The following is a 17,835-nucleotide window of genomic DNA, read 5'->3' on the forward strand; positions in this document are numbered from 1 at the left end:
TATGGCATGAAAAAGAAACTTGCTTAATGTCGTGCCGGAAGTGTAATTAAGTAGGCATCTTGCCAAGTGAAAACCCAAAGAGAAGACCATAATCAGACATCAACCCACCTCTGGAACTTGAAAATAAACAGAAAAAGAACAGTGGAAACCAAACATATTAATTAGTGATCTTCAGATACGTCTTATAATTTTGAAGTCTTTTAATAGTTCTAAAAAGAATGTGGTCTCTTAATAAATAACTTTCTCATCCTTCACTGAACTTTATCAGAAATTACGCATTCTTTTACAATTGGAAAATTGAGCTCAATGATTTGAACAATTACAACAACACCACTTGAATTCTATGTGGAACCCCAACAAGTAAATACACATGCTTGCAGCATTAAACAAATATTATGGCCAAACTCGAAGGAACATGAACCAGTTCATGAAAACATCCAAAGAGAGTTCCTTCATACCTAGTAAAATATGATTTTCGCTTTGAGATGCAACAAAGAATTGTCGATATGCATTGAATAGCTAACTGCTATCTTCTTGTCCAAAACATAACAGATAATAAGGTTTTTCCTGTCACTTGCATCGAGAGGCATCTGTTTAGGTGAATGTCAAAGTAAAAACATAACAGAATTTGGGGGAAATAAGTGCTCACTGGGGTAGGACTTTCTTCTTCAGTCAGCGTGCTCCCGGAAACGTATGATATTGTTGATAAAGGTCCTCTCACGACGATAGCTGAAGATTAAGAGAAATAAGACTCACGAATACATACACAATACTTTTCAGGATACAATATAGTTAAAGGACTTCCAAATTATAACAGTTAAAATTTTTTAATCATCTTTGGGCCTGGTTTACAACACTTCTAGTCCACAGTACATTAGACTACAAAATGTTAGCTTCGACAAAGTCATTAACAAGAAAATTTTTTGTTAAGAAAATGGACTTTCGGCTTAACTTAACAACAAAAACAAGTCAAAAGGTGAGGATTGCCCAAGAGCATATAAGGAGACAAACAACCCATCCCACAACAAATGCAGGACAATTTAACACACACACTGCCAGTGCATAGTCAGGCCTGCCAACTGGTGCGTGATAAACATATATGGGGGCCAAAATTGGGATACATAATAACAGGGACAGTTTTGGCTCTGATATTGTGTAAATAAATGGACCATGACCCTAACTAAACCGCAAAGCCAGTCATGAGGTGAGGATTATCCCAGACCATAAAAGGAGACAAACAACTCAACCATCAAACCACCGTGGGACACCTTAACAAAATTCATAAGCTCCCAACAATCCCTTCTGATAAGAAAGAAAATATATGTATGTGTGCAAGCACATTTTTTGGGGGTCGGTGTGTGTGTGTGTGTGTGTGTGTGTGTGTGTGTGTGTGTGAGAGAGAGAGAGAGAGAGAGAGAGAGAGAGAGGAAGTCAAGAAATGAAAGGCTGAAAGGTCACGTAGGGGGGAGGCAAGAGTGCTTTACAGATAACCTAGACAAGTTTCAAATATTTCATGGGTCTACAGAGATTCAAATCCTCTACTTACATGATAAAGGCTGCTAGCATGAAACTGGTTATGCCCACTAAGGAATGAATGCTAAATGTTCTCCAGAAGTCATCCGGATCCATAAATATCTTTTCTGAAGCTAGAGTGACTATACCAGAAAAAAGTAGAAAGGTCCAACCAGAGGGCAGGCATCTGCGAAAGGAAAATGAGGACGAATCCTGAAAAAAGAAAAATTCAAAGAATACATCATTGTCTGAATCCAAGGAAATATGACTTCTCAAATCCTTACAACATCCAAAAATCCCAACGATAAGGAAAAATACCTGAAAATAATTCCTGATGAATACTGCTGAGTAAGAGATCCTAAGAGCCATGTCTTTTAACAAGTCAAGGAACTAGTGCCTACAAATTTTATAAGGACAACGGACAACATGGATTTGCACTTCCAAACATCTAGAGAGCCACTCATGCACTTTCAGTTCTGTAAACAGATGCAAGTGCACTAGGATAGTAACACAAATTGCATTAGAAACTATTTCACTACTAGCAACTTCCTGTACTTGTGAAAAGGGTGACTACAAGCGCTTGATACCTTGACATACTTCCAGATAGCCGTTTCAGTTAAAGCAGTCAGCCAGAGTGATATTGTTTACAATGTTTGCAACACTACTTACTAACTCCAAAACTCAATAGCAATCATCATTAAAACCTTAACTTCTTCTCATGCATATAAAGCTTCCAGACATCACCATGATGAAAAGCATGGCCTATTTTGCCTAGTCCTACCCATTAGAAGTGTTCATTATTTCATAAAATGATTGATTATGACCTTGTAACGTGAAAGATGCTGAACATAAAATATGCAACCTGTGTATGGTGCAACATGAATATTTACTATCGTCGAGACAACACCAAACTGTAAAACCTTGCCTTATATCTGCACCAAGATCTGCAGTAAGAAAAATGATCATCAATTTCTTTGAACAAAGCAAACATTTCAAAGTTCCAGGAAAAAAAGAAATATAAGTCTTTCATATGCCATGAAAGGATACTCAAAGAATTTGCTAAAATCAAGCCAATTGCACCAGCTGAACGTATAAGAGAAACATTCAACACCAGATAAATCAACGAGAATACAAGCAAGGAATCATTTGAGCGCTTGAGTTGAGTCTCATTTGCAACCGCATGCAAAAATGCTTCAGTTGTTCCTGCACCAAAGACAAAGACAAAGTCAACAGATTCGCAATAGATCTGTAGACTAGTCGGCCAGGGTAAATTCAACATATCATCTTCACAAGCTGATGGAAAACACAGAGCAAATTAGTGGTAAAATCTTTTGGTCACTTCATTGCAATTAAATATGCAGGTTGCAAACGAGAAGAGAACACACTTCATTGTAGATTTCAGCTGCTTGAAATAGAATATACAATCTTTTTAAAAGCAAGAAGCAGTCTTATCAGAAAAATGTAAAGGAATAAATGGAATCATAAATGATCGAATTAACAGAAAAAAAATTGCACGAAAAAAAAAAATAACCTTTAAGAATAATTCGTAAAGGCATAATTGGTAACAACATCGTATTAGCACAGAACATGCTGCACTTGCAAGAACTTCTGGGTAGTTTCCGCATTGGTAAGGATTTAAGAACCAAGTATGGGAAAGATCACACATATTGGGATCTTTTGTTCCATCATACAGGTATATGTTGTATTTTAACTGAAAATTACAGGAAAACTGCCCCCTGTCTTCATTGGTCCATGATTCCCTGATGCTTAGGGACAAAAGCACAAAAGCTGCCAACTCCTACAATATACTAAATTCATATCCGACAGATATGACTGGCTGGGCAAGGCATTGTTTCATGAAGCTCTTGATTTAAATAGGATGTGAAAACGCAAACGAGCTTAAAGCATCAAGCAGAGGACAAATCACCAAGTTATTATTCAGGCGGACCAGATGTACCATAAGCAAGTTCTCAGACTCTTCACACAACATCAGAAGATGTGTCCATCAAATCAGATTTAAGCATGTTAACAACAACACGTATCCCACAAGTGTGGTTTGGTGTATATGTAGCCTTATCCCTACTTTGTGAAGGTGATTTAATCATGTTAAGACATAACCAAATAAATTAAAATGTCACATGTAACAATAAAAGTTTTCAGATGAGGTGATTCACACAATTTCACATGGTATCAGTGAGTTCAAGTGTTACTTCATCCATAATAAAATATATATTCACATGCTTGGTACTATAAAAATTATCATGCTAGCATGTCGCAATCAAATAATTAAAGCTGTAGAATCTCTAACCATTTAACCTTCTAGGTGAAAAGATCCATATAATGTAATAAGACAAAAGAAACTTGCTAATAGTTCTCAACCAGAAATATAATATAAAATCACCAATTCTAAAAGCAAGCAGCAAGGTCGCAGCAGTTCAATAAGAATGAACAAAAATGACAGATGAATGAACTTGGACAGATTCCAGTTAAGAGCATGTTTTATTTTATACCTCCAGTTAACAGTGGGTTTTTTTTAACCTCCAGTTAACAGCGTGTTTCTTTTTAACCTAGAGTTAACAGCAAACTTTTCAAGAACTTATCAGAAAGCTGAAGAACTGCATCACTCACAGAAACTTCAAAGTTCAAACATGAACATAACTCTTAAGTAATTTGTGACATGGAGGCTGCTGCTGCACAATTAAATTACAAACTCAAATGCATAATAGAAGACAAAGTTGGGATTCCAATCTTCACAACCTTTTTCCTTATCCTTCCCTTTTTTCAGAAAGGTGGGAATTGGACAAAATCTGGCATTGATATATCCTAAAGATTTCATTTCAAATGGAATTTGTTTTTTTACCATGTACGAGAACCCCACTAAGCATCCATTGTTGAATGGTTAAAGCGCCCAAGTCATAATTGTGAATTCGTAGGTTCAATTCCTACTGGATGTGCCTTTCTTCGTTCATGGTTTGATATTCTGGTGTCCTAGGCTTAGAGGAACCACACCAATCCATTGTCCTAGCTCTGTTTCGACATCGTTATTTACTAGGTCTGAAGTTTCACCGAACCTGCTTGATTATCACCATATACTGTGCTTCTTGCTTCATAAGATAATCCAGTTACTAAAAAATAAACTTTTTTTTTTGTAATGCTTTTGCATTTTCTGGCCTCATTTACTGAGACCTTCAGGTTGATTAGATGCCAAGTATCACATTTGACAGTACAAGAGGCAGTAATCAGCTCCAATCCAGAGACTCAGACCCAAGGTTACTAATTAGTATTAAACAAGAACCAAAGAAAAACCAATAGATATGGGCCATGGGCTGCCCAAGTTTGAAATCTACAGAGTTGAGAAGAAATCAAAAGTCAATATTTCATGATCAAAAGCTTTTCATTTTAAGCTTCAACATCAGGATATGGAAGGACGAACTAGAAAACCTAATAAATCTTCAAATTAACAAATTGAATTAAATCTTAAGCACCTCGAATATTTAATGAAAGGGAAGGACATCAATAGGAATAGTTCTAGATATTCCAAAGAATTTGACAACTGCTGGCCCTCAATTTTCAGTATGACAGAAAACTTTCTGCAATTTCTTCTAAGTTCACTTACCCTTACTCACATAAAATAAAGAAAGAACCTTTGCGTCTAGATCATGTTCAATAGCCCCATCAGGATCTAGTGAATTTATCCCATGATAATACAAACGAATCATACAGTAAAAATGGCTACTCAAACAGTCATTCTTTCCTTGTCTGTCTAAACTCTTAAGTAGAATTTCTCTTGGATCACTCTAGACAAGGAGGGACTTGTTTTATTTGGAACCATTTAATTTTATTTAATCAGTATTCCTATTGGAATTGTTTCATTAATCATAACTGGGCTTAGTTATTATATGAGAAAACATTGTTAAGTGATAGCGGCATTAGATTTTCATGGAAGTCACTATTTTCAAACTAATTGTTTAATAATTGCTCATCTAAGAGACTATAATCGTTTTCTGTTATGGAAACCAAACATGACCTTACCATTCATGGCCAACAAAATTACATAGAGGCAATAGTATCGTAGAGCTGTTGAAGCTTCTCCATCACTCCACTTGCGACCATACAACAACCTAATGAGCGAGTAGGAGTAGCTAGGTCCAAAGGCCATGACTACAAAACCTACAAGACAAGCATTTTTGAGGATGACAATTAGCTATTTGGAGTCTCAATTCATTTTAAAGAGCTAAAAGCGAAAACGAAATAAAATTTTACCAAGTTTTTCTGTGTAATTTATACAATCAATACAATCAGATAAAGGACAGCCCGATGCATTAAAACTCCTGCTATGCGCAGGGTCCGGGGAAGGGCCCCACCACAAGGATGCGCAGTCTTACCCTACATTTCTGCAAGAGACTGTTTCCACGGCTTGAACCTGTGACCTCCTGGTCACATGACAGCAACTTTACCAGTTACTCCAAGGCTCCCCTTCAATGAATACAATCAGATAGTGAAACATATTTGTGTGTCAATTTATTATTTGAAACACATTGAAGCATAGGGTAATGATGTTGATACACCAAGCAAAATGCCCAAGGAAAAACAAGTTCAAGGAACATATATTGAAACTTCCCATGTCAATGATAGCCAGAAAACCAGTTTGCTGCACCTTCGTAAATTAAGTCATAATATCCCTTCTTTATCCCAAAAAAGAAAAAAGGTCATAACATCCCACTGCTGAGTAATGTACACAATCTCAATCATTTGAGGCGTTCAAGTACCTTTTCCATAGGTAGATTGTGAAGTTGTCACACAGCAGATGTGTGCCCAAAAATACAAGTTCTCCTGATTTTAGTTCAGGTCTTCATTAGCTTCAGCATTTAATAGTCCATTCACTCGCGCAAAACGCCACTTCGGTAATAAAGGCTGGCATAGCAGACGATTGAATACGGATCCCAACATAGCAGCAGAAAGAGTGCTATTTTCTTACAACAGGAAAAGATTAATTTTCACATTATCATGATTGCACTAATAAGATGCTAACTTAACTTCACAAGAAAATCTCATCTTTAGAACTCCCAAAAAGTTCATAAAATTGTCTAGTTAATTTAAGGCAGAATAGCCTGGAGATCCTTATACTTGGCTCAGATTGGCAACTGGACCCTTCTACTCGTGACTTTGCCAACTGAACACTTAAACCCAATAAAACACAACATTTAAACCCTTTTTTCATCTGATCGGTGCATGTAATACAACCAACTACATGTGAAATTCCAACAGCCATTAAAAATGACGTGAAATTCCACGTGTAAATAGGAAGCTTCTGCAAACAATGGAAAATTTTCAACAGTCATGTTCTCCATGTTTGCTCACAACTGAGAACTAAGTTCATGCCAAACAGCTAGAATCCTTCCCCATTTGACTTGAATTTAACTACAAGTTCACAAATACAAAACAAACGAACTCCAATCACATTTTGAATTAATTTCACAAATTCACAAGACGCATTTGTTGTTCTTAAAGCTTCCCTCAAAGCTTCCTTAAGCTTATCAATGGAGTTTTTAATCTTTCAATACCCACTATAGCCTTCACATCAACTCATACTCACCCCTCCTCTTTGAACCCGACTAACACAACAGTGGTCTCAATTCTTTTGGAATCTAAAATATTAAAAATTTAGAAGAAGATCCGAAAAATACTCAGGGATTGGGATTTTTTTTTTGGGGTGGGGGGTGGGGTATTTGAAGAAGATAGGTTTTTAATTTTTTGATTAATTATTATAATTTTAATAATGTTTTAAAGGTAAAATATTGTATTCACTCGCTTTTAAATGTGTGCAATCACGCACTCTATCCAACTCAGTTATGTTAATGTCACATAAGCTTTAACCAATGGTCAGAGGGGTTAAGAATATTTATTTTATACATGTCCAGGTGTTGGATGAAACCTCGCGTAGTACAGGGGTCCAATTTTCAATCCGAGCCAAGTATAAGGGCCTCTCAAGCTATTCCACGTTAATTTAAATCTTTCTGTTTGCATAAACAAGTGCCACGGTTTTCTGCTCATGTCATACGGGATTGTGTAAAGAATAGTAATTAACAAGGCCAGTGACATAATAGTGACTTCATATAGTTCTCTTGATCTTTACTCTTATTTTTAAGCAGTAATTACATTTGAAAAACAAGGTTAATTCCTCCTTACGAAAATACATCACAAACTGTTTGAGTTGTCAGAAAGTCAATGATCAGCACCCGGAATGTTTAACATTAGAATCCATTCTAAAAAAACACCACATTATTGGTCAAAATGTATGTGAGAACTTCAACCAATGTTTGCTACGATAACAGATCTGAAAAGATTAAGACTTAGCTCAACTACTAGAAGATGACCATTCATCTCTTTTTTTAACTCATTCCTTAACAAGTTCCTAATTGTATGATCAATCAGGATATAAGTAGAAGTATGTAACCACAAAGTCTAGCTCTATAGACAAAAAAGTTCAAAGTATATTGAAGCAAGTTCAATTATGAAAGAATGTCGGAGTTACCTATTAGTAAAACAAGTTTCAAGGCCTCGGTCAAACTTTTTCCTAGTTTCTTTTGCTTCTGTGTCTGTTCACCTGCCAAAACAGTGAAACAGTTGAGGTATCAAATCGCACTTCATTGAATGATCACAAGAAAGTTGGCATGAAGTTAAAATTTTGATTTACAGCTTTGTGGTAGTGACAAACACCAAAAATGCAATATGCCAATATCAGAAACGAGGCTAAGTATATGGTTGTTGCTAAAGAAATGGACCTGGGGTCTAACTCAACGACCATATAAAAAGATCAACGTAGCAATGAACCCCTTATTCCACCATTATCTGAACCTTGAGCCTAACTCAACCCCAAAAGCTAGCCATGAGGGGAGCATTGCCCAAGACTACGGGTGACATGCGGTTCTTTCAAACTTCGATTTGGTTTTTGGTTCTTCAATGATTTATATGAATACCAAACCAAATTAGTTCAGTTCGGCTCAGTTTTTTCTTAATTCGGTTCGATGCTTCGCTATTTTATCCTTGCAAAGTTACAATATGATTTTACTCAAAAGTTAAAATTGTGAGGAATTAAAAGAGCACAAAAACTAAGAGTTCATGTTTTACCTAATCCATATCCACCAACTCCGAAAGTTCTGCTTCGACAATGGGAGAGAAGTTTGGTTGCTCCCTTTTTCATGAATTTTATGCATTGAAGCAACCTGAATTATTTATCTTTGTCCTCTAGACAGCCGAGACGCTAGGGGAAATGAAGAGTAGAAAGAGAGAAAGTCTGTTTGACAACAGGAGAGGAGTTCGGTTGCTTTAGACGATTAGGAAAAGGGGATGGGCTTGGACTTAGGGCATAAGTGGATCTGAAATTTTTGGGCTGCTAGCTGTAATATTTTTAGTTTTTTGAACTAATTTATAAAATTTTGGTTAAACCGAAGAATAGGGACCCTAAAACCGAGAACCAAACTGAATACTGAAGTTCTACCAAAAATAGAACTTAAACCGAATCGAAGAAACGAATAGTTCAGTTCAGTCAGATTTTTCGATATTTATGTCCGCCCAAGACCATATAAGGAGACCAAGGACCCCTTATCCTACCAACATGGGACTCCAACCGTAGCAAGTTTGGAATATCAAGTTGTAATCCATGGCACCCAAGGATGTGGCCTAGTGATTCAACGAAGTGGGATGAGCACCATGAGGTCTCGGGTTCAATTCCCAACAGAGAAACACTAGGTGATTTCTTCTCCTCTGTTCTAGCCTTGGTGGACAGAGTTACCTGGCACCTACCTGGCACCTGTTGATGGTGGCAGCAAGTATCTCGTGGATTTAGTCGAGGTGCACGCAATATGGCCCAGGCAACACGTAATCAAAAAAAAGAAGTTGTAAACCATGGATGCAATATAGCTGCTCATTGGGTTCTGGTGTACTATGTCATAACTCTAGGAGAATATTGTGTTGTTTCTATCATCTACTCAAAGAAGCTTTTTGTGAAAAACTAGGGGAAAAGATGGCATTTTGCATTTTGCTATTGAAGGCACTTTTCTATACCAGCTTTTTGAAGAGATTAAGATTGAAGGCCTATAGATCGAGATACTGGAAGAGTTAAGTATGACAAGTGCAGAATACACATTGATGTTAAAAAATAACCGGGTTCATGGAAGTAACAAATCATGCAAAATACTGCCAAAGAAATAAATACACCAAGTGGCATCAGAAAAAAGTTAAAAGCAATAGTTCACGTAGGTAGTTCAGGTTAAAGAAAAATCTACACTCATTTATCTACTGCGTAGCTTCTGTTTAGAATCCTAAAATGTCAAACCAGAAATGTAAGCCATGCCAACAATTGGTAAATACCAGTATAACCTTTGGTTTAAAAGAATAAAAGTACTTTTAATGGGTATGGCATCACTTGAGGAACCAGTATTCTATCTGTGTCTTGTCTTTGAACTTCCTTAGAAGCCAATCAACAATCTCGTTAAGAACAGGTTCTGCTTGGGCGAAAGAGGTTAGGTAGGAGGATGATTATTTTTCATTTCCCTCTTTGGTAAGTAAAAGTGGGTTACCTAGCCTCCTCAATCTAGATTGAAGGAAGAATTATATCTCTTTTGCTCCCCTTGTAATTGTGTCATAATTTATGAGAAATAATCCTACTAAGTAAAATGATGAATTTCCCTCACCTTGCCCCCACCCCGCCCTCCTCCTCCTTTCAAAACCAATTAGCATTACTCACTACAGTAACAACTATTTAAAAGAACATATGAAGTGAAAAAATAGGGTGATTACGACCAACAAGAGCACTAAAAGGAAGGCGAGACAAACCTGATGCAGACCTTGCAAATGTAGCATATGAACTTTCTTCAAATGGGAGAAACACCAGCCTAACCACTAAACTGCCTGAAAAATCAATTGTACGTTGTATCTGGTAAGAATATGACCTGATTAAGCAATATGTTGCATTCTTAAGAGAGGTGGTAAGTAGAAGGCCACAATAGCTAACCAATATACCTAGTTTGTCTACAAGCCCATATACTGCTTGGTTATATGGTGTGTCCAACCATACAAGAACCATTTTTTGTCCTTCTTGAAGAAGCAACTTGCGAAAAGATTGAAAGGTAAACAACATACACATTTTTGAAAGTTGTTCATCAATGCCTCCGTTTCCTACACTAAATGGGTACTAACTGTCAAATAAAATAATGGTGGAGCACAAACATTCCAATAGAACTGTCAACATCAAAGAAAAGGGCAGAGAGATTTTGTAAACAAAGTTAAACAACTGGTAACACCACCAAACCAAAGGCAGGGTTTGTAAAACCCCGTAAGTTTCTACATAAATGAAGTTATTGAAGTAAATCAGAGGTACGCAGGACCCACAAAAGGGTGTAAGAACATGATATTACAGCAAAGTAGTAGTCCTTGAATTTTAGTCGTTAGTACCAATGCTTCAACATGTTCATCACTTGGAGTAATTTTTTTTTAAAATCATGGTGTTCGGGCCAGCTTTCGTGCACCTCGACTAATTCCACGGGATACCTACCACTCCCACTAGCAAGAGATACCGCAGCAGATACCAGGTAGCTCTGTCCACCAAGGCTAGGACAGATGGGAAGAATCACCCAGTGTTTTTTGTCTCTACTGGCAGTTTGTCTCTACTGGCAGTGCTGGGATTTGAACCTGAGACCTCATGTTCTCAACCCTCTTCATTGACCACTGGGCCACACCCTTGGGTCATCACTTGGAGTTATATAGATAAGGCTATGTGCAATTTTATGAACAACACATTTCAGGAAATGCAGCGCAGATATGCGTTGCAGCACACACTAACCAGAGACGCTGTCAATTGGGGTACAGATTTGCACAGCACAGAGTGCAGCATGCAAGCCACTGTGCAGGCTGGTATAGGTTTATATATAAAAAAGGATGCGAGGAAAGAAATTAGTTCCATTTGTTTAAAGACTAAACCTTTTCTCTCAACCCCAAGTCATCCAAGCTTTCTCCTACTACAAGGTAAGTTTTTAAATTATTCAAGGTTAAACTACAAATCTTAAACAATGATTCTAACAAGATTTCATCTTGAATACACTAGATTAAAACAACAACATACCGAGTGAAATTCCATAGGTGGAGTGTCTAGGGAGGGTAGATTGTACCCAGACCTTACTCCTACCTCTTAGAGGTAGGGAGGTTGTTTCTGAAAGACCTACAGCTCAAGTAGAGCACATCAAAGCTGTTTGAAAAAAGAAAAATACAGAAGTAAAGAGGGCGTAGAAAATAATAGGAAAAGCACTACATAGCATTCAGAAAACAAGGAATAGTAGTAACCTAATAGTGGGACAACTGAAACACAGGAAACAACGGAAATAACAGAAATCGTAGGACACGAAACTATGAGAACAATGCTACTACTATTGGTATCTTGGAAACACAAAAATACAAAAATTCAGGAACAAGGTTCCTACTCCAAAGTTAGGATTCAATTGAGGTAAACTTCGCAACATGCTTTCTACTATGAATGTTAGAAAAAATTATTTATGGAATTTGTTCAAAAGAGCCACCAGGAAAAGCTAGGATGACTACGAACACTAAGAATTTAGAGAACCCAGCCTAGGTTTTCCAAATTGGGAAAAGTATGAAACCTTAGAATTAATTCTTAAATTGATTGTGTACAAGTGATTTGTTGAGTTGAATCATATTCATACAGGAGGAGCAAACAGTTGTGCTAAAAAGTAAGGAATCGAGGAGAGTTGAGACAATGCTTTTACTAAAGCCATCTTCTCACAAAAATCATGTCACATATTGTTGTTAAATTGTATAGAACGTTAATGTGGATTTTGATTGGAGCGAGCAGGCTCGTATTATCCATTCCAACAACAACAATATGCACAATATAGTCCCACAAAGTGGGGTTTAGGGAGGGTAGAGTGTACGCAGACAATACCTCTACCACAGAGGTGAGATAGATAGTCTATTTTCAACAAACCCTCGGCTCAAGACAAAAACATTATATATATATTGCGTACCGAGGTCTAGGGGGGGTAGAGTATATGCAGACTATAACTCTACCTCAGAGGTGAGATAGATAGTCTATTTTCGATAGACACTCGACTCAAGACGTACCGGAAGTACAAGAGACACTAATAATAACAAAAACAACCTATAATAGTAAAAGATACTACAACAAAATAATAAGACAATCCAACTACACGAAACCATAGGTAGTAATAGAAATCGAAGAGCAAGAAACTACAAGAACCGTCCCACAACTACTAGTACGTGCAACAAGAACAATGCACTCTTATCTACTAGTATAAGCGCACTTTTACCTATTAACCTTCCACCTAATTCGTGTCCTCCACATCTTCCTATCTAAGGTCATGTTCTTGGCTGCAACTGTGCCATGCAATGTCTAATCACCCCTCCAATAATTTTTCTTCGACCTCTTCCTCTCCTGAATCCATCCATAGCCAACCTTTCACATCTCCGCACTAGGCCATCCGTATCTCTCCTCATCACATGTCTGAACCATCTCAACCTCGCTTCTCATATTTTGTCATCCATACCCACACATCCATCATTTAGTCAAGTTAAGGCATGGAGTGTTTGTTACAACTAGGTCAGGAATTGGGTCATGAAAGGTTTCGAATCATTCCTTTGTATTTCTTGCAGCGACATTCCCAATCACCCCCACTTCCCAAAAGGGGGAAAGAAGAAAGAAGGTAAAAGCTCCATTCTCATTAAAAACTTGACTTGCTTTCTTTAGGACCAATACAGATGCATTATGTGCGTGTGCTCCCTCCCTCCCTCTCTTCCTCCCTAACTCTAGATGATTCTCTGCTTTGTCTGTTATTTTCTATAAGCACCCCCTTGTGCCTTACTTTGTGTAGAAAAAGATCATTACTTGTCAAAAAAGTATGAAATGTGTAACAAGTATATAAGCCATTACAAAGGATGAGGAAATATTAGAATTCTTACCCAAAAGGAAAGAGATCAGAACTGCTATAAATGTGAAAAAGAAGAAAGTAGCCCCAGTAGCCAAAGAACACACAAGCTCCAAATGCAACTTGCGACAAGCCGAATATAATTGCTTTCTCCTGAAAGAAAGAAATTCTAATCTTCAATCCTGAACAGGTATACTATGTCGATGAGCAACAATAGAATCCATCTTTTGCATAAACAATTTAAGATAGTAATTCATGTTACAAATGAACATGATTAGGAGCAGCTAACAGTAAACTTATTTAAACTTTCGGTAAATAAAGATAAATTATAACAAAAAACTAAAAGAGTAAATAGTGCAGATGTCTACTGTTGTTTACCATGCCAGGTAGATTTACAATGAGGATGTAAGTAGTTATACAACGTGAAAGGGTAGCTGCACTTTCAACTAGCAGACGCAACTTGAGGAGAAGCAAATTCTGAGATAAGATGTAAAAGGGTTCAGCTAATAGCTCCAGTATACATGCAAAACCTGCTTGATTGAAATAAAATTCCAACCAAAATAAAAATGTCAAACAACAGAATTTTTAGTTCCCAAAAAATCACAAAATTGACTTCAGGGAAGGTCATCAGTCCAATACATGCTCATATCAAGGACCAGATAAAGGCAGAAGAAACAGTTCTAAGCAGGTCAGGATTACGTTAAATCACATCGAAGCCAAAGACATACAGCCAATGGACTGATAATTAAAAAGACATACATCCTATGAATAACTATTTCAAAAGGGTCTAGATCCAAAACCTCATCAGTGACAATTCAAAAGCCAAAAACAGATGAAACTATGAAAGCAGATTTTTTTATTTTTTGTTGGAGATTAGTAGCCATGGAAAGCTGAGTTTTCCTGTAACACATTGATAACCAGCTTGTAGAATTGGCACAAAACACAAATCTTTAAACTATTGTATATCAAAGTTTTGACTCTACATCAAAGTATCAAAGTTTAAGCTCACCATGTATCCATATAGCCTGTGCATATTGACTAGAATAACTTAGTTCTTGCCACCATAACACAAAAATACATCCTGCAAATGTGATAATTACTCCTAAAGGGACAGTCATCCATGCTACTTTCAAGAGTTTTGCTGCGTTCCCTCCCCCTGATGATCCGCCACTGCAATTTAAACACAGTGACATCCTTAAACTTTAAACGAATAACCAAAAAAGATATTTCCAATGGAAGTCTCAAAGCAGATATAAAATGGCAGAAACAAACGAAAAAAGAACCTTCGTGTACTCATCAAAATGTCAAACCAGGGAGACTAAACCCTTTATTTACTCAACTTTAGGGTCTGTTAGCTATTTGGAGTTGATATTAGGAAAGCCATTTAAATGGTCAAAAAACTAACATTTGGTTTCCTAAAATATTGTATCCTCTTATCCATGTTGTTACAAAAAATAGAAGTCTTTCTCCAGACAGGACTTTTTTACTTTTTTTATGTCGATGCTGAGAAAAGCAGTGGATTTTTTGGAGAATTTAGGAAAACCCGAAAATGCAAAAGCAAGTGGATGATTTTACAGACGTTTTAAACTCTTAGTAGATAAAACGAAAATCCTTAATGATACACCTTCCTGGTGCTTTTAATAAGTGCAAAATAAAGTACGTCTTTTAAAAAAGCTAGAAATAACAAGCATCATTAGGTATAATATGAATCACATAAAACAGCCATGACAAAAGTATTAAAACCCGTCTTATTAACTATGAACATAACAATATGCTTACTACATGAGATAAATAATGAACTCTTTAATTTCAATAATGAGACAGTTGCAACATGCTTCCACTGATTTGATAATTTTATCGATTGAAGCTAAAAGAAGTTGTGAAATGAAATGCAAACAACAAAACTAAAAGAAGCATCATAGCAAATATCCAATAGTACCTATAAATGTCTGCCCTCATGCATGCTCGCCTGAAGCCCTCTTGACTAAGAAAAAGCACACACGTAATGAACAAGTGAAATTGTACAGCATACAACTGCATGATTTACCAACAAGATGTTAGACATTTCCTGTATATAAAATTTTATACAGGGAAGAGAAACAATGAAAAACTTCCGGAAGAACAGGTGAGAGAGCTCCTCACTCTTCAACCCGGCTAATTTAGTTGACAGATCCCTATTTTCTTTCTGCCCATGGAGATGTAGAGGATGCAATCTTTTAGAATTCAAATTAACAACAAAGTAGTACGAATCCAATCTTTAAGGTTTCTGGTGCTCCTTTTTGCATATATAACCTTAAAATAACAAATAAAAATCCAATCTTTAAAGTTTCTGGTGCTCTCTTTTGCATAAATAACCTTAAAACCTCATTCTTGAAAACTACTTACAAAATAAAAATCCAATCTTTAAGGTTTCTGGAGCTCTCTCTTGCATATATAACCTTAAAAAACCATTCTTGAAAACTAACCACAAAATAAAAATCCAATCTTTAAGGTTTCTGGTGCGCTCTTCTGCATACATGCCCTTAAAAACCATTCTTGAAACTACCCACAAAATAAAAATCTAATCTTTAAGGTTTATGATGCTCTCTTTTACATGAACTTTAGTATATATGACAACAAAATCCAATCTTGAAAACTACCCAGAAGCAAAAATCAAATCTTTAAGGTGTCTGGTGCTCTGCTTTGCATATATCTATATATATGAAACATCGCGTAGTGAAAAAAAAAAAGTTTCCTTTTTCTATCATTACCTATGGTAATATTTCCAAATGTTGTACTCTCTCACCCCACGAAGTGTACACCAAGTGAGAAGAAACAACTGCAAACCAACTTATTGATAATATGCACTTACAAATACAGGCATATACATAAAACAACAAAAACAATCATAGACTCAGTCACGAACTTGAGCTCACTTATATGAATCCTTTATATTTATTCTTTTTTCTAAGATTAGTGTCACAGCCAGCTTGAGTGCACCCCAACTATTCCACCGTATACTAGACACCTCACACTAGCACAGATATCGGGTAACTATGTCTACTAAAGCTTAAGTAGATGCGAACAAAATCAACTAGCAAGGATCGGGGTTCACTTATCTCCTTTATCTTTAGCATGATTTCTTCATTACTGTACTTTCTTTCTATACTTTAGTTTGATGTATTTTACTTGAGTCAAGAGTACAACCTCTCTACCTTCACAAGGAAGGGATAACACCAGGGGGACCTATAGCCAATCTTTTGGTGCTCCAGCACCCGTTAAATTCGACTAGGGTAATTATATAAAAATATATAAAATTTGGTATAAGGTTTAGAAAAGCACCCAGTGAACCAAGAAGATAGTGAACCAAGAAGATAGTTGGGTGCTTTAGTTTGCAGGCAGAACTTTAAAGCTTTTGAGTGTCAATATAAGTGTTCGAACCTTTCATGCACCCACGATAAATACTGGGTCCGCCACTAGTAACACCACACACACATCACCCTCCCAAAACCTCACCTATGGGATTACACTTGGTATTTCTTCTTCTTCTTCTTGTTACTATGCTACACCTTGGGTGCTGAATTGTCTATATCTTTATTTATTTATTTTTTTATAACTGTGTTGCCCTGCCCGAACCAGCTTGCATTAATTCCACATGATACTTGTACTGTCCATCAAGACTAGAACAGACAGTAATTCTCTAATTATTCATTTAAATTATCGAAACAACTTGTACTTCGATCACAAAAAACAAGGGCAGCCCGGTGCACTAAAGCTACCGCTATGCGTGGTGTCCGGAGGGTCACATACAATATAGAAAGATCAAAATAGAATATTACCGCATAGTCTTCTTCAGTAAGATGCCGAACAATCCATGTGTTGAATATGAATGGTATTCCCCTTGATAAAAATTGAGTAGCTACAAATATACCACACAATTACTCACAACAAACTATGCAAAGTATATAATGAATAAATGCATAGTCAAAAAAAACAAAAGCTATGCGAAGAAACGCATGAACTAAGAGAAATTGAGAAGGGGAAAAAAACAGACCGAGCAAGTATTTGAATGTGTGAGATAGATTGGGCTGAGGGTTTTCATTTTCGCTTGATTTTGACATTGTTTTTAACTAGATTCTCTTTTTCTGTATGTTTCGACTGATAAACAAAATAACAAGTGATGATGAATGTGAATGAAATTGAATAAAGCTGGGATTTATTGGGTTGATGGCAAAGTTTGTATTGTAGTTATATTAATAGCTTAGAATATATTTCTTTTAATTTCTGCAAAATTAATAAGTTTATTATTTCAATTATATAAATTCTTAATTTCTTCTAACCATATTTAGTTTAAACTTGAAGATTTTTGTAAATTAAAACATATCAT

General features: G+C 36.4%; 1 protein-coding gene across 5 annotated transcripts; it reads right to left on the bottom strand.

Annotated features, from left to right (window-relative positions):
* Window positions 1-206: 206 nt before the first annotated feature.
* On the bottom strand, window positions 207-17,691 carry LOC107871062 (protein RFT1 homolog). 5 transcript variants are annotated; one of them, XM_047413315.1, is made up of 15 exons: window positions 17,503-17,691; window positions 17,288-17,367; window positions 15,409-15,503; window positions 14,479-14,639; window positions 13,848-13,999; window positions 13,504-13,622; window positions 10,537-10,697; window positions 10,351-10,425; window positions 8,048-8,119; window positions 5,545-5,682; window positions 2,560-2,715; window positions 1,831-1,883; window positions 1,547-1,725; window positions 650-729; window positions 207-567 (listed from the first exon to the last, which is right to left on the bottom strand). In XM_047413315.1, exons 1-14 carry the CDS (start codon window positions 17,567-17,569, stop codon window positions 669-671), a joined length of 1,569 nt encoding a protein of 522 aa, XP_047269271.1. In that variant the 5' UTR covers window positions 17,570-17,691; the 3' UTR covers window positions 207-567; window positions 650-668. The 5 variants fall into 5 exon arrangements, with proteins under 5 accessions (XP_047269271.1, XP_047269272.1, XP_047269270.1 ...); XM_047413316.1 differs by having other exon boundaries at window positions 207-573; XM_047413314.1 differs by having other exon boundaries at window positions 1,547-1,732; window positions 1,838-1,883; window positions 13,848-14,002; window positions 17,503-17,672.
* Window positions 17,692-17,835: the final 144 nt, after the last annotated feature.

This window comes from Capsicum annuum, chromosome 5 (genome assembly GCF_002878395.1).
Source record: "Capsicum annuum cultivar UCD-10X-F1 chromosome 5, UCD10Xv1.1, whole genome shotgun sequence".
Lineage (NCBI taxonomy): Eukaryota > Viridiplantae > Streptophyta > Magnoliopsida > Solanales > Solanaceae > Capsicum > Capsicum annuum.